The following is a 16,197-nucleotide window of genomic DNA, read 5'->3' on the forward strand; positions in this document are numbered from 1 at the left end:
TCGTTAGTACCATCATACTTGTCAGGCAATGGTATCCGGGGTATACTTCCAGGAGCAGGTGAAGAAGGGACAGCACTAGTAGCAGGGATCGGCTGTGCAACTACAGGTGTAGCATTCTTTTCTGCAACCAACGAGGAGAGCATTGCGGATATAGCTTCTAGTTTGGAATCCACATTATGTAATTGAGGGACATGGGTTCCCAGTGTCTGTCCCTGAAGATAGACTGCTCTTGCTACCTCATTTGGGCCCATAGCCCAAGTATATTGTAATGCTTGTAAGGAAATTCCTCTATCAAACCAAACTTGGCTAGTAGTCTTCTTATCCCGGCATCAAGTGGAGTGATAGGGAATATCCCAGAGCAGAGAAAGTCTAGACAGGGCAGTCGTTAGCGGCAATAGGATGGAAAAGGATCAGATAGCAATAGGATCAGAAAAGCAGTTCAGGGGTAAACCAACAGAAGGACCAGGAACAGGCAGGGGTCAGCAACAAAGGGAAATCCAACAGTATAAGGGGTAAGGCAGGCAGAATAATCAGACAAGCAGAGTTCAGCAACAGTATATCAATCTAGCAGTTTAGGGATTAACAGGCAGAGTGGGCAGACAAGCAGAGTTCAGCAGCAGTATAACAATCCAACAGTTTAGCAACAATAACACCCAGGAGCACACTAAGTAACACCTATACTTGGGCAGTGATAGGTGGAAAGTGGAGAACTTACATAGGCACAGGATTCACGCCACAGGAGATCCTGACCGGCTTCAGATGGAAGAGACGTGTGGCGATGACGTCACCGCCGCACGCACACAGGAGCCGACTCTTCCCTGGCAACGGCCAGAGCAGCAAGCACCGTGTCTGTGGCTACAGCCAGGAGCGGCGTGACAGTATACAGCTACTTTGCCATGGTTGTTTGGAACTCTTTAGTGAGTGATATAATAGAATGCTTGAGCGGAGAACTGAGAATCACTGATGTTTGTGATCTATTAAATTATTACCTTAGCTACATTAGGACAAACAATAATGGAATGGCAAGTGATGGAGTACCTTTCCAATGTTCCAGGTACCCCCAGGGGTACATTTATAGACGAGGTTCTAGACTGACAAAGTCTTGCTGATAGGGAGTGATGGTGTTTAGGACTGTGTGATAGGCTCTAATTTGCTAGGTGTACCCCAAGGCGTTTTTTTACTTTTTAGCACTGCTCCATATCCGGTTGTTCTCTTCAGAGTTGTTTCATTAACACTGTGTAGCCAGAGCAAGTGCTGCAAAGCAGTCGCACATTGATTGACTGGCGCCCAGGAGTTTTTTTCAGCTGTCTCCCTAGCATTTTCCAGTCTACAAAGCTGACACTGCTGAATGTAAGACGTTCTTGTGAGTAATGCATTTTTTTATTACTACATTTTTATTTATTTTTTTTCCTTTTTAATTAAGAGCAAAGGAAACAAATTTTTCTCTTGTTAAGTGTATTCAGTCCACGGGTCATCCATTACTTATGGGATATATTCCCTTCCCAACAGGAAGTTGCAAGAGGATCACCCAAGCAGAGCTGCTATATAGCTCCTCCCCTCAAAGTTTGTTTGTTTTGTTATTTTTAAATGGCACCGGAGTGTGCTGTTTTTTCTCTCAGGCAGTATTTAGAAGAAGAATCTGCCTGCGTGTTCTATGATCTTAGCGGAAGTAACTAAGATCCACTGGCTGTTCTCGCACATTCTGAGGAGTGGGGTAACTTCAGAAGGGGAATAGCATGCGGGGTTTCCTGCAAATAAGGTATGTGCAGTAAAATATTTTTCTAAGGAATGAAATTGACTAAGAAAATACTGCTGATACCGATGTAATGTAAGTACAGCCTTAAATGCAGTAGTAGCGACTGGTATCAGGCTGATGAATGTATGTGCAGTAAAATAAGTTTCTAAGGAATGGAATTTGACTAAGAAAATACTGTTAATACTGAAGTAATGTATGAGCCTTAACTGCAGTAGAAGCGACTGGTAGCAGGCTTATCAATAACAATACATAACCTCTAAAATTGATGTTTTAAAACGTTTACTGGCATGTTAATCGTTTTTTGTGAGGTACATTGGTGATAAAAACTTATTGGGGCATGAATTATTCCACATGGATGTCGTATATTTCTGCATAGAAACAGTTAACTGAGGCTTTCCACTGAGTGGGAGGGGCCTATTTTAGCGCTTTTTTGCGCAGTAAAAATTCAGTCACAGTCTTCCTGCTTCTTCCTCCATGATCCAGGACGTCTCTAGAGAGCTCAGGGGATTTCAAAAATCATTTTGAGGGAGGTAATCAGTCACAGCAGACCTGTGACAGTGTGTTTGACTGTGTTAAAAACGTTAATTCTTATATTAATTATCCGTTTTGGGTATTAAGGGGTTAATCATCCATTTGCTAGTGGGTGCAATGCTCTGCTAACTTAATACATTTACTGTGAAAATTTGGTTGCTATAACTGATTTGGTTCATTGTTATTTCAACTGTGACAGTTTTTTTGTGTTTCTTAAAGGCGCAGTAGCGTTTTTTATATTGCTTGTAAATTTATTTGAAAGTATTTTCCAAGCTTGCTAGTCTCATTGCTAGTCTGTTTAAACATGTCTGACACAGATGAATCTGTTTGTTCACTATGTTTAAAGGCCAATGTGGAGCCCCATAGAAAGATGTGTACTAAATGCATTGATTTCACTTTAAATAATAAAGGTCAGTCTTTATCTGTAAAGGAATTATCACCAGACAATGAGGGGGAAGTTATGCCGGCTAACTCCCCTCACGTGTCAGTACCTTCGCCTCCCGCCCAGGAGGCGCGTGATATTGTGGCGCCAAGTACATCAGAGAGGCCCATACAAATCACTTTACAAGACATGGCTAATGTTATCACAGAAGTATTATCAAAACTGCCAGAATTAAGAGGTAAGCGCGATAGCTCTGGGATAAGGACAGAGCGCGCTGATGATGTGAGAGCCATGTCCGATACTGCGTCACAATTTGCAGAACATGAGGACGGAGAGCTTCATTCTGTGGGTGACGGATCTGATCCAGGGAGACCGGATTCAGAGATCTCTAATTTTAAATTTAAGCTTGAGAACCTCCGTGTACTGCTAGGGGAGGTTTTAGCGGCTCTGAATGACTGTAATACAGTTGCAATTCCAGAGAAATTATGTAGGCTGGATAGATACTATGCGGTGCCGGTGTGTACTGACGTTTTTCCTATACCTAAAAGGCTTACAGAGATTATTAACAAGGAGTGGGATAGACCCGGTGTGCCCTTTTCCCCTCCTCCTATATTTAGGAAAATGTTTCCAATAGAAGCCACCACACGAGACTTATGGCAGACAGTCCCTAAGGTGGAGGGAGCAGTTTCCACTTTAGTAGCTAAGCGTACCACTATCCCGGTGGAGGATAGTTGTGCTTTTTCGGATCCAATGGATAAAAAATTAGAAGGTTACCTTTAAGAAAATGTTTGTTCAACAAGGTTTTATCTTGCAGCCCCTTGCATGCATTGTGCCTGTCACTGCTGCTGCGGCATTCTGGTTTGAGTCTCTGGAAGAGGCCATTCGCACAGCTCCATTGGATGAGATTATGGACAAGCTTAAAGCCCTTAAGCTAACTAACGCATTTGTTTCTGATGCCGTTGTACATCTAACCAAACTAACGGCTAAGAACTCCGGATTCGCCATCCAGGCGCGCAGAACGCTATGGCTTAAATCTTGGTCAGCTGACGTGACTTCTAAATCAAAATTGCTTAATATTCCTTTCAAAGGGCAGACCTTATTCGGGTCCGGCTTGAAAGAAATTATTGCTGACATTACTGGAGGTAAGGGTCATACTCTTCCTCAGGACAGGGCCAAATCAAAGGCCAAACAGTCTAATTTTCGTGCCTTTCGAAACTTCAAGGCAGGAGCAGCATCAACTTCCTCCACCCCAAAACAGGAAGGAACTGTTGCTCATTACAAACAGGGCTGGAAAACTAACCAGTCCTGGAACAAGGGCAAGCAGGCCAGAAAGCCTACTGCTGCCCCTAAGACAGCATGAAGAGAGGGCCCCCTATCCGGAAACGGATCTAGTGGGGGGCAGACTTTCTCTCTTCGCCCAGGCTTGGGCAAGAGATGTCCAGGATCCCTGGGCGTTGGAAATTATATCTCAGGGATACCTTCTGGACTTCAAAGCTTCTCCTCCACAAGGGAGATTTCATCTTTCAGGGTTATCAGCAAACCAAATAAAGAAAGAGGCTTTTCTTCACTGTGTACAAGACCTCCTAGTAATGGGGGTGATCCACCCAGTTCCGTGGACGGAACAAGGGCAAGGATTTTACTCAAATCTGTTTGTGGTTCCCAAGAAAGAGGGAACCTTCAGACCAATCTTGGACCTAAAAATCTTAAACAAATTCCTAAGAGTTCCATCATTCAAAATGGAAACTATTCGAACCATCCTACCCATGATCCAAGAGGGTCAGTATATGACCACAGTGGACTTAAAGGATGCCTACCTTCACATACCGATTCACAAAGATCATTATCGGTACCTAAGATTTGCCTTTCTAGACAGGCATTACCAGTTTGTAGCGCTTCCCTTCGGGTTAGCTACGGCCCAGAGAATCTTTATAAAGGTTCTGGGCTCACTTCTGGCGGTACTAAGACCGCGAGGCATAGCGGTGGCTCCGTACCTAGACGACATTCTGATACAAGCGTCAAGCTTTCAAATTGCCAAGTCTCATACAGAGATAGTTCTGGCATTTCTGAGGTCGCATGGGTGGAAGGTGAACGTGGAAAAGAGTTCTCTACTACCACTCACAAGGGTTCCCTTCCTAGGGACTCTTATAGATTCTGTAGAGATGAAAATTTACCTGACGGAGTCCAGGTAACAAAACTTCTAAATGCTTGCCGTGTCCTTCATTCCATTCCACGCCCGTCAGTAGCTCAGTGCATGGAAGTAATCGGCTTAATGGTAGCGGCAATGGACATAGTGCCATTTGCGCGCCTGCATCTCAGACCACTGCAATTATGCATGCTAAGTCAGTGGAATGGGGATTACTCAGATTTGTCCCCTCTACTAAATCTGGATCAAGAGACCAGAGATTCTCTTCTCTGGTGGCTTTCTCGGGTCCATCTGTCCAAAGGGATGACCTTTCGCAGGCCAGATTGGACGATTGTAACAACAGATGCCATCCTGCTAGGTTGGGGCATAGTCTGGAACTCCCTGAAGGCTCAGGGATCGTGGACTCAATAAATATTCTGGAATTAAGAGCAATATTCAATGCTCTTCTAGCTTGGCCTCAGTTAGCAAAACTGAGGTTCATCAGATTTCAGTCGGACAACATCACGACTGTGGCTTACATCAACCATCAAGGGGGAACCAGGAGTTCCCTAGCGATGTTAGAAGTCTCAAAGATAATTCACTGGGCAGAGTCTCACTCTTGCCACCTGTCAGCGATCTACATCCCAGGCGTGGAGAACTGGGAGGCGGACTTTCTAAGTCGCCAGACTTTTCATCCGGGGGAGTGGGAACTTCATCCGGAGGTCTTCGCTCAACTGATTCATCGTTGGGGCAAGCCAGAACTGGATCTCATGGCGTCTCGCCAGAACGCCAAACTTCCTTGTTACGGATCCAGGTCCAGGAACCTGGGAGCGGCGCTGATAGATGCTCTAGCAGCCCCTTGGGTTTTCAACATGGCTTATGTGTTTCCACCATTTCCGCTGCTTCCTCGACTGATTGCCAAGATCAAACAGGAGAGCGCATCGGTGATTCAGATAGCGCCTGCATGGCCACGCAAGACCTGGTATGCAGATCTAGTGGACATGTCGTCCTGTCCACCATGGTCTCTGCCTCTGAGGCAGGACCTTCTAATTCAGGGTCCTTTCAACCATCCAAATCTAATTTCTTTGAGGCTGACTGCATGGAGATTGAACGCTTGATTCTATCAAAGCGTGGCTTCTCGGAGTCGGTTATTGATACCTTAATACAGGCTCGGAAACCTGTTACCAGAAAAATTTACCATAAGATATGGTGTAAATATTTGTATTGGTGTGAATCCAAGAGTTACTCATGGAGTAAGGTTAGGATTCCTAGGATATTGTCTTTTCTACAAGAGGGTTTAGAAAAGGGCTTATCTGCTAGTTCGTTAAAGGGACAGATTTCTGCTCTGTCTATTCTTTTACACAAACGTCTGGCAGAGGTTCCAGACGTTCAGGCCTTTTGTCAGGCTTTGGCTAGGATTAAACCTGTGTTTAAGACTGTTGCTCCGCCGTGGAGCTTAAACTTAGTTCTTAAAGTTCTTCAAGGTGTTCCGTTTGAACCCCTTCATTCCATTGATATTAAGCTGTTATCTTGGAAAGTTCTGTTTTTGATGGCTATTTCCTCGGCTCGAAGAGTCTCTGAGTTATCTGCCTTACATTGTGATTCTCCTTATCTGATTTTCCATTCAGACAAGGTAGTTCTGCGTACTAAACCTGGGTTCTTACCTAAGGTAGTTTCTAACAGGAATATCAATCAAGAGATTGTTGTTCCATCATTATGTCCTAACCCTTCTTCAAAGAAGGAACGACTTTTGCATAATCTGGACGTAGTCCGTGCCCTGAAGTTCTATTTACAGGCAACTAAAGATTTTCGGCAAACTTCTTCCCTGTTTGTTGTTTACTCTGGACAGAGGAGAGGTCAAAAAGCTTTGGCTACCTCTCTCTCCTTTTGGCTTCGTAGCATAATACGTTTAGCCTATGAGACTGCTGGACAGCAGCCCCCTGAAAGAATTACAGCTCATTCCACTAGAGCTGTTGCTTCCACCTGGGCCTTTAAGAATGAGGCCTCTGTTGAACAGATTTGCAAAGCTGCGACTTGGTCTTCGCTTCATACCTTTTCAAAATTTTACAAATTTGACACTTTTGCTTCTTCTGAGGCTGTTTTTGGGAGAAAGGTTCTACAGGCAGTGGTTCCTGCCTTGTCCCTCCCATCATCCGTGTACTTTAGCTTTGGTATTGGTATCCCATAAGTAATGGATGACCCGTGGACTGAATACACTTAACAAGAGAAAACATAATTTATGCTTACCTGATAAATTTATTTCTCTTGTAGTGTATTCGGTCCATGGCCCGCCCTGTCTTTTCTGAGGCAAATCTAAATTTTAATTAAAACTCCAGTCACCACTGCACCCTATGGTTTCTCCTTTCTTGTCTTGTTTCGGTCGAATGACTGGATATGACATGTGAGGGGAGGAGCTATATAGCAGCTCTGCTTGGGTGATCCTCTTGCAACTTCCTGTTGGGAAGGGAATATATCCCATAAGTAATGGATGACCCGTGGACTGAATACACTACAAGAGAAATAAATTTATCAGGTAAGCATAAATTATGTTATTCAAGATGTTTTAAAAATGGAGCATTTCCTTTTTTTTCCTCTGCAGCTAATTAGCAATTCAGTTTTCATCTGGAGCCAATAAAATTGCTTTATTCTCCAGTTAATAAACTCATTGCAATTGAGCTGGTGCTTTCGTGTAACTGCCTAATTTAAAATTTTATTTCCAAATGACCTGCAGAAAATAAAATCATAAAAAAAAAAAAAAATCTCGTTGCAGAAAGTGAAAAGAATTCTGCCTCTTTGCTGTCCTATATATGTAGCCTGTGTTCTTGTTACCCTCTGGTACATGGCTGCATGCTTGTACATTTTTCCTCTTCCAAAGATAGTTTTTCTTAATATAACTTGCCAGCGCTGTTTTTACCTTTTGCCCTTGCAAGCTCATGTGGTCTTCAGTAGCTAGTCCTTCTGGCTGTGTTCTTACCCTGCTGTTTGTTTTAGTTCATTATCTTCTGTTCTTTGCTCTGCCTGCTTTAAACCTGTTTAACAAATGCCATCTGGATAGCTGCTATCTGCATACCCAAACATCTACAACCCATCTCATATGCCTATCCTGGATTCCCATCCCTGTTTATTGATCAGCTGTTTAGCTTAAACAAGTGCCTTCTTATTTAGTCAATCAAGTTTCTTTGCAATTACGATTTTCATTTTTCTAGTCAGATGGTTTGCTTACTGGTGTAGTTAGCCCATCTGCTTTGTTCATGTTAAGGTGCACATTCCCTGCCAGCTTTGATGTTCACGGGCACATTAATTGGTGTATATTTTTTCAGTGCACTGATTGCCATCAATTATCATTGAAAGTGTTGAAGACCTCCAAAGGCATGCAAGGTATATTTATCCCATATATGGACCAACAGAGAGATGTGTTAATATCTACTTTGTATATAGCAGAGAATTGATTTGTGGGTACATGAAATAGAATTGGAGTGCACTGTGTGAGGGTAAAATAGCATAGATCCTCCCTTTCCCTGAAGTAAATGTTGAGGCAATAAAGAAAACCATTAAAGATTCACATGCAGTCCCCTGGACTTAAGCAAAACTGATTATATTACTGCTATTTAATGTTTGATTGGTCACTATCTAACATGTGATTGTGTTACTTTAAATATTGTTTATATTTCCATATCAACCTGTCATTACAGAGACACATTGCTAAGGTTTCTATTTTGTAAGCATATAATGGAATGTTCTCATCAGTTTGTTCATTAACTTCTCTGGTTGCACTGTATAATGTATATATTTCAACTAAGGAAAATATATTTAAAACTAAGGGTAAGCACAGTTGATATTTCTCATTTCTTTCTTGCTTTTGCAGGCTTTGAAAAGCATGGGGACGTGATTAAAACATTGCCTCCAGACTTATTTGCTGAACTGGTATGTATTTTCTTTTTACTCTAAGCCACTTATCATGCCCTCATCTTAATGGGACACTCAAGTCAAAATTGTATAACCAATTCAGAGTATCGTCCTCCTATGGAGGTGCGCTCGGGAAACAAATAATGATGGTGGTCGATTAGTTTCCGAAGTGTAGAAACCAGGCAGCTCTTCCGATGATAGATAAGGTAAGTGGTATCTGTAGCGAGGAAAAGAAGGCACCAAATAGAATAATATCACTACAAACAAAACTGAAGGCAAAGTAGTAAAGATTATTACTCACAAGCCGGGCGGCACTGGATTGTGCCTTCACAAGCAGACCGGGACTTCAGCGTCGCCCGGAAGACCAACCAAGGCAATACCCAATCACCGATCAGGAACACGCTGGCTGCTGGTAGCGTGTTCCTCATCGGTGATTGGGTATTGCCTTGGTTGGTCTTCCGGGCGACGCTGAAGTCCCGGTCTGCTTGTGAAGGCACAATCCAGTGCCGCCCGGCTTGTGAGTAATAATCTTTACTACTTTGCCTTCAGTTTTGTTTGTAGTGATATTATTCTATTTGGCGCCTTCTTTTCCTCGCTACAAGTCAAAATTGAACTTTCAGGAGTCAGAGCATGCAATTTTAAACAACTTTCCAATTTACTTCCATTAACAAAATGTGCATAGTCTTTTTATATTTACACTTTTTGAGTCACCAGCTCCTACTGAGCATGTGCAAGAATTACTTTTTCTTTAACAACAGTGTTATCTTTTACCTGTTTGGTAGTGTGTGTGATCAGTGGTGTTGTGCCTCAGTGTCGTCATGGTGGCAAGACCTAGTTACACCCCAAGGCAGAACATGCAGTGATCTGAGATGCCATCGCAGCATGTCTGCAGAAAGAACAGGACACATGCAGGAAATGTTACTGCTTTAACTGTGCAGTGCTGCTCAACATCAGGCTGTTCTCTTCAAAAAAGAACTTTGCTCTGCAGCACTGTGTACGTTTCTCCTACATTGGTGTGTCCGGTCCACGGCTTCATCCTTACTTGTGGGATATTCTCATTCCCTACAGGAAATGGCAAAGAGAGCACACAGCAAAGCTGTCCATATAGCCCCCCCTCTGGCTCCGCCCCCCAGTCATTCTCTTTGCCGCTCTGAATAAGTAGCATCTCCACGGGGATGGTAAAGAGTATGTGGTGTTAGTTGTAGTTTTATTTCTTCTATCAAGAGTTTGTTATTTTAAAATAGTGCCGGTTTGTACTATTTACTCTACAACAGAAAGTGATGAAGATTTCTGTTAAAAGAGGAGTATGATTTTAGCACCAGTAACTAAAATCCATTGCTGTTCCCACGCAGGACTGTTGAAACCAGAGAACTTCAGTTGGGGGAACAGTTTGCAGGCTTATCTGCTTCAGGTATGATCAGTCATTTTTCTAACAAGACCTAGTAATGCTAGAAGACTGTCAGTTTTCCCTTATGGGATAGGTAAGCCATTTTCTTAGACTCAGTTACAGAATTAAGGCTTATATCTTGGGCTCTATGCTGGTTGACACTATTGTGGGCTAAATCGATTGATTTTTATCAGGTTTATTTGACATTTGGAGTGTTTAACAAGCTTTGAAACACTTTTGGGGACGTTTTTTGCGCCTGGCAGTTGTTTAGATGCCTAATCTTGTCAGAAAGGCCCCTTCACTCTGGAATGCAGAGGGAGGAGGCCTCATTTTCGCGCCTCAGTTGCCTTTCTCTAGGCAGTACATGCAGCTTTACGTTAGGAGGTCCAGTGGCTTAGAAAAGGACTCAGAGAGGCTTATTTCTGTTGTTAATAACCCCTAAGGAAGGTAAAAGCCGCAGCAAAGTCTGTGGCAGGGACTGTAGTGTGTTTAAATTTGGTGTGCAATACTTTTAAGGCATTAAGACACTGGGGTATAAATTTCATAAAGATCGGATATTTCTTTGATGTTTTTTCGGTCATTCAGAAATAAAGTGTGCCCTTTTTATTATTTAAAGAGACAGTAATGGTTTTGTTTAAAATTGTTTTTATTGCATTAAAAATCTGCCTAAGTCTGTTTGACATGTCTGTGCCTTCAGATAGCCTATGTTCTGTGTGTATGGAGGCCAAGGTGGTTCCCCCATTAAATGTTTGTGCAAATTGTGCCATGGCGTCCAAACAGAGTAAGGACAGTACTGTCACATTTAATAATGTTGCCCAAAATGATTCTTTAAATGAAGGTAGTGGGGATAGTTCTTCATCCTCTCCTTCTGTGTCAGCGCTAGCTTTGCCCACGCAGGCGATACCTAGTACATCTAGCGCGCCAATGCTTGTTACTATGCAGCAATTAACAGCAGTAATGGATAATTCCCTAGCAGCTCTTTTATCCAAACTGCCAACATTTCCTAGAAAGCGTGATTGCTCAGTTTTAAATACAGAGGATGAGCAAGTAGGCGCTGACGATAATTTATCTGTTATACCCTCACATCAATCTGAGTTGGCAGTGAGGGAGGGTCTGTCTGAGGGAGAAATTTCTGACTCAGGAAAAGTTTCTCAGCAGGCAGAACCTGATATCGTGGCTTTTAAATTTAAGCTAGAACATCTCCGCGCTCTGCTTAAGGAGGTGCTAGCTACCCTTGATGATTGTGATACTTTGGTGATTCCAGAGAAGTTGTGCAAAATGGACAAATTCTTAGAGGTCCCAGTGCACGCTGATGCTTTTCCGATACCCAAGAGGGTGGCGGACATAGTGACTAAGGAGTGGGAGAAGCCAGGCGTGCCTTTTTGTTCTCCCTCCTATATTTAAGAAAATGTTCCCCATTGTCGACCCCAGAAGGGATGCATGGCAAACGGTCCCTAAGGTAGAGGGGGCAGTTTCAACATTAGCTAAGCGCACAACTATTCCTATAGAAGACAGTTGCGCTTTCAAAGATCCTATGGATAAAAAATTGGAAGGATTGCTTAAAAAGATTTTTGTTCAGCAAGGTTTCCTTCTTCAACCAATTTCGTGCATTATTCCTGTCACCACGGCGGCGTCTTTTTGGTTCGATGAACTAGAAAATTCGCTCCAAAAGGAGACTCCATATGATGAGGTCATGGACAGAATTCACGCACTAAAGTTGGCTAATTCCTTTATTTTGGATGCAGCTTTTCAATTAGCTAAATTAGCGGCGAAAAATTCAGGTTTTGCAATAGTGGCGCGCAGGGCGCTTTGGCTAAAATCTAGGTCGGCGGATGTGTCGTCCAAAACAAAATTGCTTAATATTCCTTTCAAAGGTAAGACCCTTTTCGGGCCAGCATTGAAGGAGATTATTTCAGACATCACTGGGGGAAAGGGCCATGCCCTCCCACAGGGATAGGCCTTTCAAGGCTAAGAATAAGTCTAATTTTCGTTCCTTTCGCAATTTCAGGAACGGACCGGCTTCTAACTCTGCAGCCTCTAGACAAGAGGGTAACACTTCCCAGCCTAAACCAGCATGGAAACCATTGCAAGGCTGGAACAAGGGAAAACAGGCCAAAAAGCCTGCTGCTGCTACCAAGACAGCATGAAGGGGTAGCCCCCGATCCGGGACCGGATCTAGTAGGGGGCAGACTTTCTCTCTTTGCTCAGGCTTGGGCAAGAGATGTTCCGGACCCCTGGGCACTAGAAATTGTTTCTCAGGGGTATCTTCTAGAGTTCAAGGAACTTCCTCCAAGGGGAAGGTTCCACATGTCTCGCTTATCTTTTAGACCAGATAAAGAGACAGGCATTCTTACGTTGCGTAGGAGACCTATTAAAGATGGGAGTGATACACCCAGTTCCAACATCGGAACAAGGTCTGGGTTTTTACTCAAACCTGTTTGTAGTTCCCAAAAAAGAAGGAACTTTCAGACCAATTCTGGATTTAAAAATTCTAAACAAATTCCTCAGAGTTCCATCATTCAAAATGGAAACCATTCAGACGATTTTACCAATGATCCAGGAGGGTCAATACACGACTACTGTGGACTTAAAGGATGCGTACCTGCATATTCCTATCCACAAAGATCACCATCAGTTCCTGAGGTTCGCCTTTCTGGACAAACATTACCAGTTCGTGGCTCTTCCGTTCGGTTTAGCCACTGCTCCCAGGATTTTCACAAAGGTGCTAGGGTCCCTTCTAGCGGTGCTAAGGCCGAGGGGCATTGCAGTAGCACTTTACCTAGACGACATTCTAATACAAGCGTCGTCCCTTCCCAAAGCAAGGGCTCATACAGACATTGTTTTAGCCTTTCTCAGATCTCACGGGTGGAAGGTGAACATAGAAAAAAGTTCCCTGTCCCCGTCCACAAGGGTTCCCTTTCTGGGAACAATAATAGACTCCGTAGAAATGAAGATCTTTCTGGCAGAGGTCAGGAAGTTAAAGCCTCTGAACGCGTGTCGAGTTCTTCAATCTATTCCTCAGCCCTCCATAGCTCAGTGCATGGAGGTAATAGGACTAATGGTTGCGGCAATGGACGTGGTTCCTTTTGCTCGAATTCATTTAAGACCATTGCAACTGTGCATGCTCAAACAGTGGAATGGGGATTATGCAGACTTGTTTCCCCAGATTCAAATGGACCAGAAAACCAGGGACTCACTCCTCTGGTGGTTGTCTCAGTATCACCTGTCTCAGGGAATGAGTTTCCGCAGACCGGAGTGGATCATTGTCACGACCGACGCCAGTCTCTTAGGCTGGGGCGCGGTCTGGGACTCCCTGAAAGCTCAGGGTTTATGGTCTCGGGAAGAGTCACTCCTCCCGATAAACATTTTGGAACTGAGAGCGATATTCAATGCGCTCCTGGTTTGGCCTCAACTAGCGAAGGCCAAATTCATAAGATTTCAGCCGGACAACATGACGACTGTAGCGTACATCAATCATCAGGGAGGGACAAAGAGTTCCCTGGCGATGAGAGAGGTATCCAAGATCATCAAATGGGCGGAGGATCACTCCTGCCATCTATCTGCAATTCACATCCCAGGAGTAGACAACTGGGAGGCGGATTATTTGAGTCGTCAGACTTTCCATCCGGGGGAGTGGGAACTTCACCCGGAGGTCTTTGCACAGTTGATTCAACTATGGGGCACTCCAGATATGGATCTGATGGCGTCTCGTCAGAACTCCAAGGTTCCACGCTACGGGTCCAGATCCAGGGATCCCAAGGCGACACTAGTAGATGCCTTAGTGGCGCCTTGGTCGTTCAATCTAGCTTATGTGTTTCCACCGTTCCCTTTCCTTTCCAGGCTAGTAGCCAGGATCAAACAGGAGAAGGCTTCGGTGATTCTAATAGCTCCTGCATGGCCACGCAGGACTTGGTATGCAGACCTGGTGAATATGTCATCGACTCCACCATGGAAGCTACCTTTGAGACAGGTCCATTTGAACATCCAAATCTAGTTTCTCTGCAACTGACTGCTTGGAAATTGAACGCTTGATTCTATCTAAGCGTGGATTTTCGGAATCTGTTATAGATACTCTGGTTCAGGTCAGAAAACCTGTGACCAGGAAAATTTACCATAAGATATGGCAAAAATATATCTGTTGGTGCGAATCCAAGGGTTACTCATGGAGTAAAATTAGGATTCCTAGGATACTTTCTTTTCTCCAAGAGGGTTTGGATAAAGGTTTGTCAGCTAGTTCTCTAAAAGGACAGATATCTGCTCTGTCTGTCTTGTTGCACAAACGTCTGGCAGCCGTGCCAGATGTACAAGCGTTTGTACAGGCGTTAGTTAGAATCAAGCCTGTCTACAGACCTATGACTCCTCCATGGAGTCTAAACTTAGTTCTTTCTGTTCTTCAAGGGGTTCTGTTTGAACCTTTGCATTCCATAGATATTAAGTTACTATCTTGGAAGGTTCTGTTTTTGGTTGCTATTTCTTCTGCTAGAAGAGTTTCTGAATTATCTGCTTTGCAGTGTACTTCACCCTATCTGGTATTCCATACAGATAAGGTAGTTTTACGTACCAAGCCTGGTTTTCTTCCAAAGGTGGTTTCCAACAGGAATATTAACCAGGAAATAGTTGTTCCTTGTCTGTGTCCGAATCCAGTTTCGAAGAAGGAACGTTTGTTACATAACTTAGATGTAGTTTGTGCTTTAAAATTCTATTTAGAAGCAACAAAGGATTTCAGACAGACATCTTCTTTGTTTGTCGTCTATTCTGGTAAAAGGAGAGGTCAGTAAGCTACTGCTTCCTCTCTTTCCTTTTGGCTAAAAAGCATCATCCGTTTGGCCTATGAGACTGCCGGCCTGCAGCCTCCTGAACGAATTACAGCTCACTCTACTAGAGCTGTGGCTTCCACATGGGCCTTCAAGAATGAGGCTTCTGTTGAACAGATCTGTAAGGCAGCGACTTGGTCTTCTCTGCATACTTTTGCCAAATTTTACAAATTCGATACTTATGCTTCTTCGGAGGCTGTTTTTGGGAGAAAGGTTTTGCAAGCTGTGGTGCCTTCCGTTTAGGTTACCTGACTTGTTCCCTCCCTTCATCCATGTCCTAAAGCTTTGGTATTGGTTCCCACAAGTAAGGATGAAGCCGTGGACCGGACACACCAATGTAGGAGAAAACAGAATTTATGTTTACCTGATAAATTTCTTTCTCCTACGGTGTGTCCGGTCCACGGCCCGCCCTGGCTTTTAGTCAGGTTTAAAAATGTTATTTTTTCTGTACACAGTCACCACGGCACCTTATAGTTTCTCCTTTTTCTCCTAACCGTCGGTCGAATGACTGGGGGGCGGAGCCAGAGGGGGGGCTATATGGACAGCTTTGCTGTGTGCTCTCTTTGCCATTTCCTGTAGGGAATGAGAATATCCCACAAGTAAGGATGAAGCCGTGGACCGGACACACCGTAGGAGAAAGAAATTTATTAGGTAAACATAAATTCTGTTTTTCCTTAACACAGCGCAGCCACAGAAAAGTGCTGTTTGAAGGAAAAAGTCAAATATGCAGTATTGACTGGCTCTCCAGTGTTGACTGGCTTTCAGCCCCCTAACTTTTCCCAGTCTGCAAAGCTGTGTTTTCTGAAGGACATTCCTTATGAACAATGCACATTTTTTATTACTACATTTCTGTTAGATCAAAAGAAAAGGAAACAAATTTATTCAAGAGATATTTTACAATTTAATTTTTTTTTGTCTGCAGCTAATTTGCAATCCAATTTTCAACTGCTGCAATATATTATAAAACTTCTACAATTGTTTTAAATCTCATTGCAGAAAGTGATAAAGTTCTGCCTTTGGGCAATCGACATCTGCCCTTGACATTTTTATTTTAGTATGAGGGATTGCAACCACAATTTTACTGCTAAATACATCTGCCATCCAGAGTGTTAAACGGAACTCTAGCTTCCTCTACACATTTTATATCATACTGATCTTTAATAAATTATGATTTTCTCTGTCTATATTTCTCCAGTGCCAGCAGAGTATTCGCCATCTTCAGCATCAAAGTTGTGGTATAGATCATACACTTCTTTGTGAAGTAAGTAATAATCCAACCTTTCTATTTAACTTTTAACA

At 43.3% G+C, this 16,197-nt stretch overlaps 1 protein-coding gene across 1 annotated transcript in view; it reads left to right on the plus strand.

Annotated features, from left to right (window-relative positions):
* The window catches only part of COMMD6 (COMM domain containing 6), a 71,075-nt gene that overhangs the window by 29,342 nt on the left and 25,536 nt on the right, over positions 1–16,197 (plus strand). Inside the window, exons 2-3 of the mRNA XM_053704928.1 lie at positions 8,657–8,715; positions 16,094–16,159. Of these exons, the coding sequence (XP_053560903.1) occupies positions 8,657–8,715; positions 16,094–16,159 (125 nt within the window). The remainder of the gene's footprint in view (positions 1–8,656; positions 8,716–16,093; positions 16,160–16,197) is intronic.

This window comes from Bombina bombina, chromosome 3 (genome assembly GCF_027579735.1).
Source record: "Bombina bombina isolate aBomBom1 chromosome 3, aBomBom1.pri, whole genome shotgun sequence".
Lineage (NCBI taxonomy): Eukaryota > Metazoa > Chordata > Amphibia > Anura > Bombinatoridae > Bombina > Bombina bombina.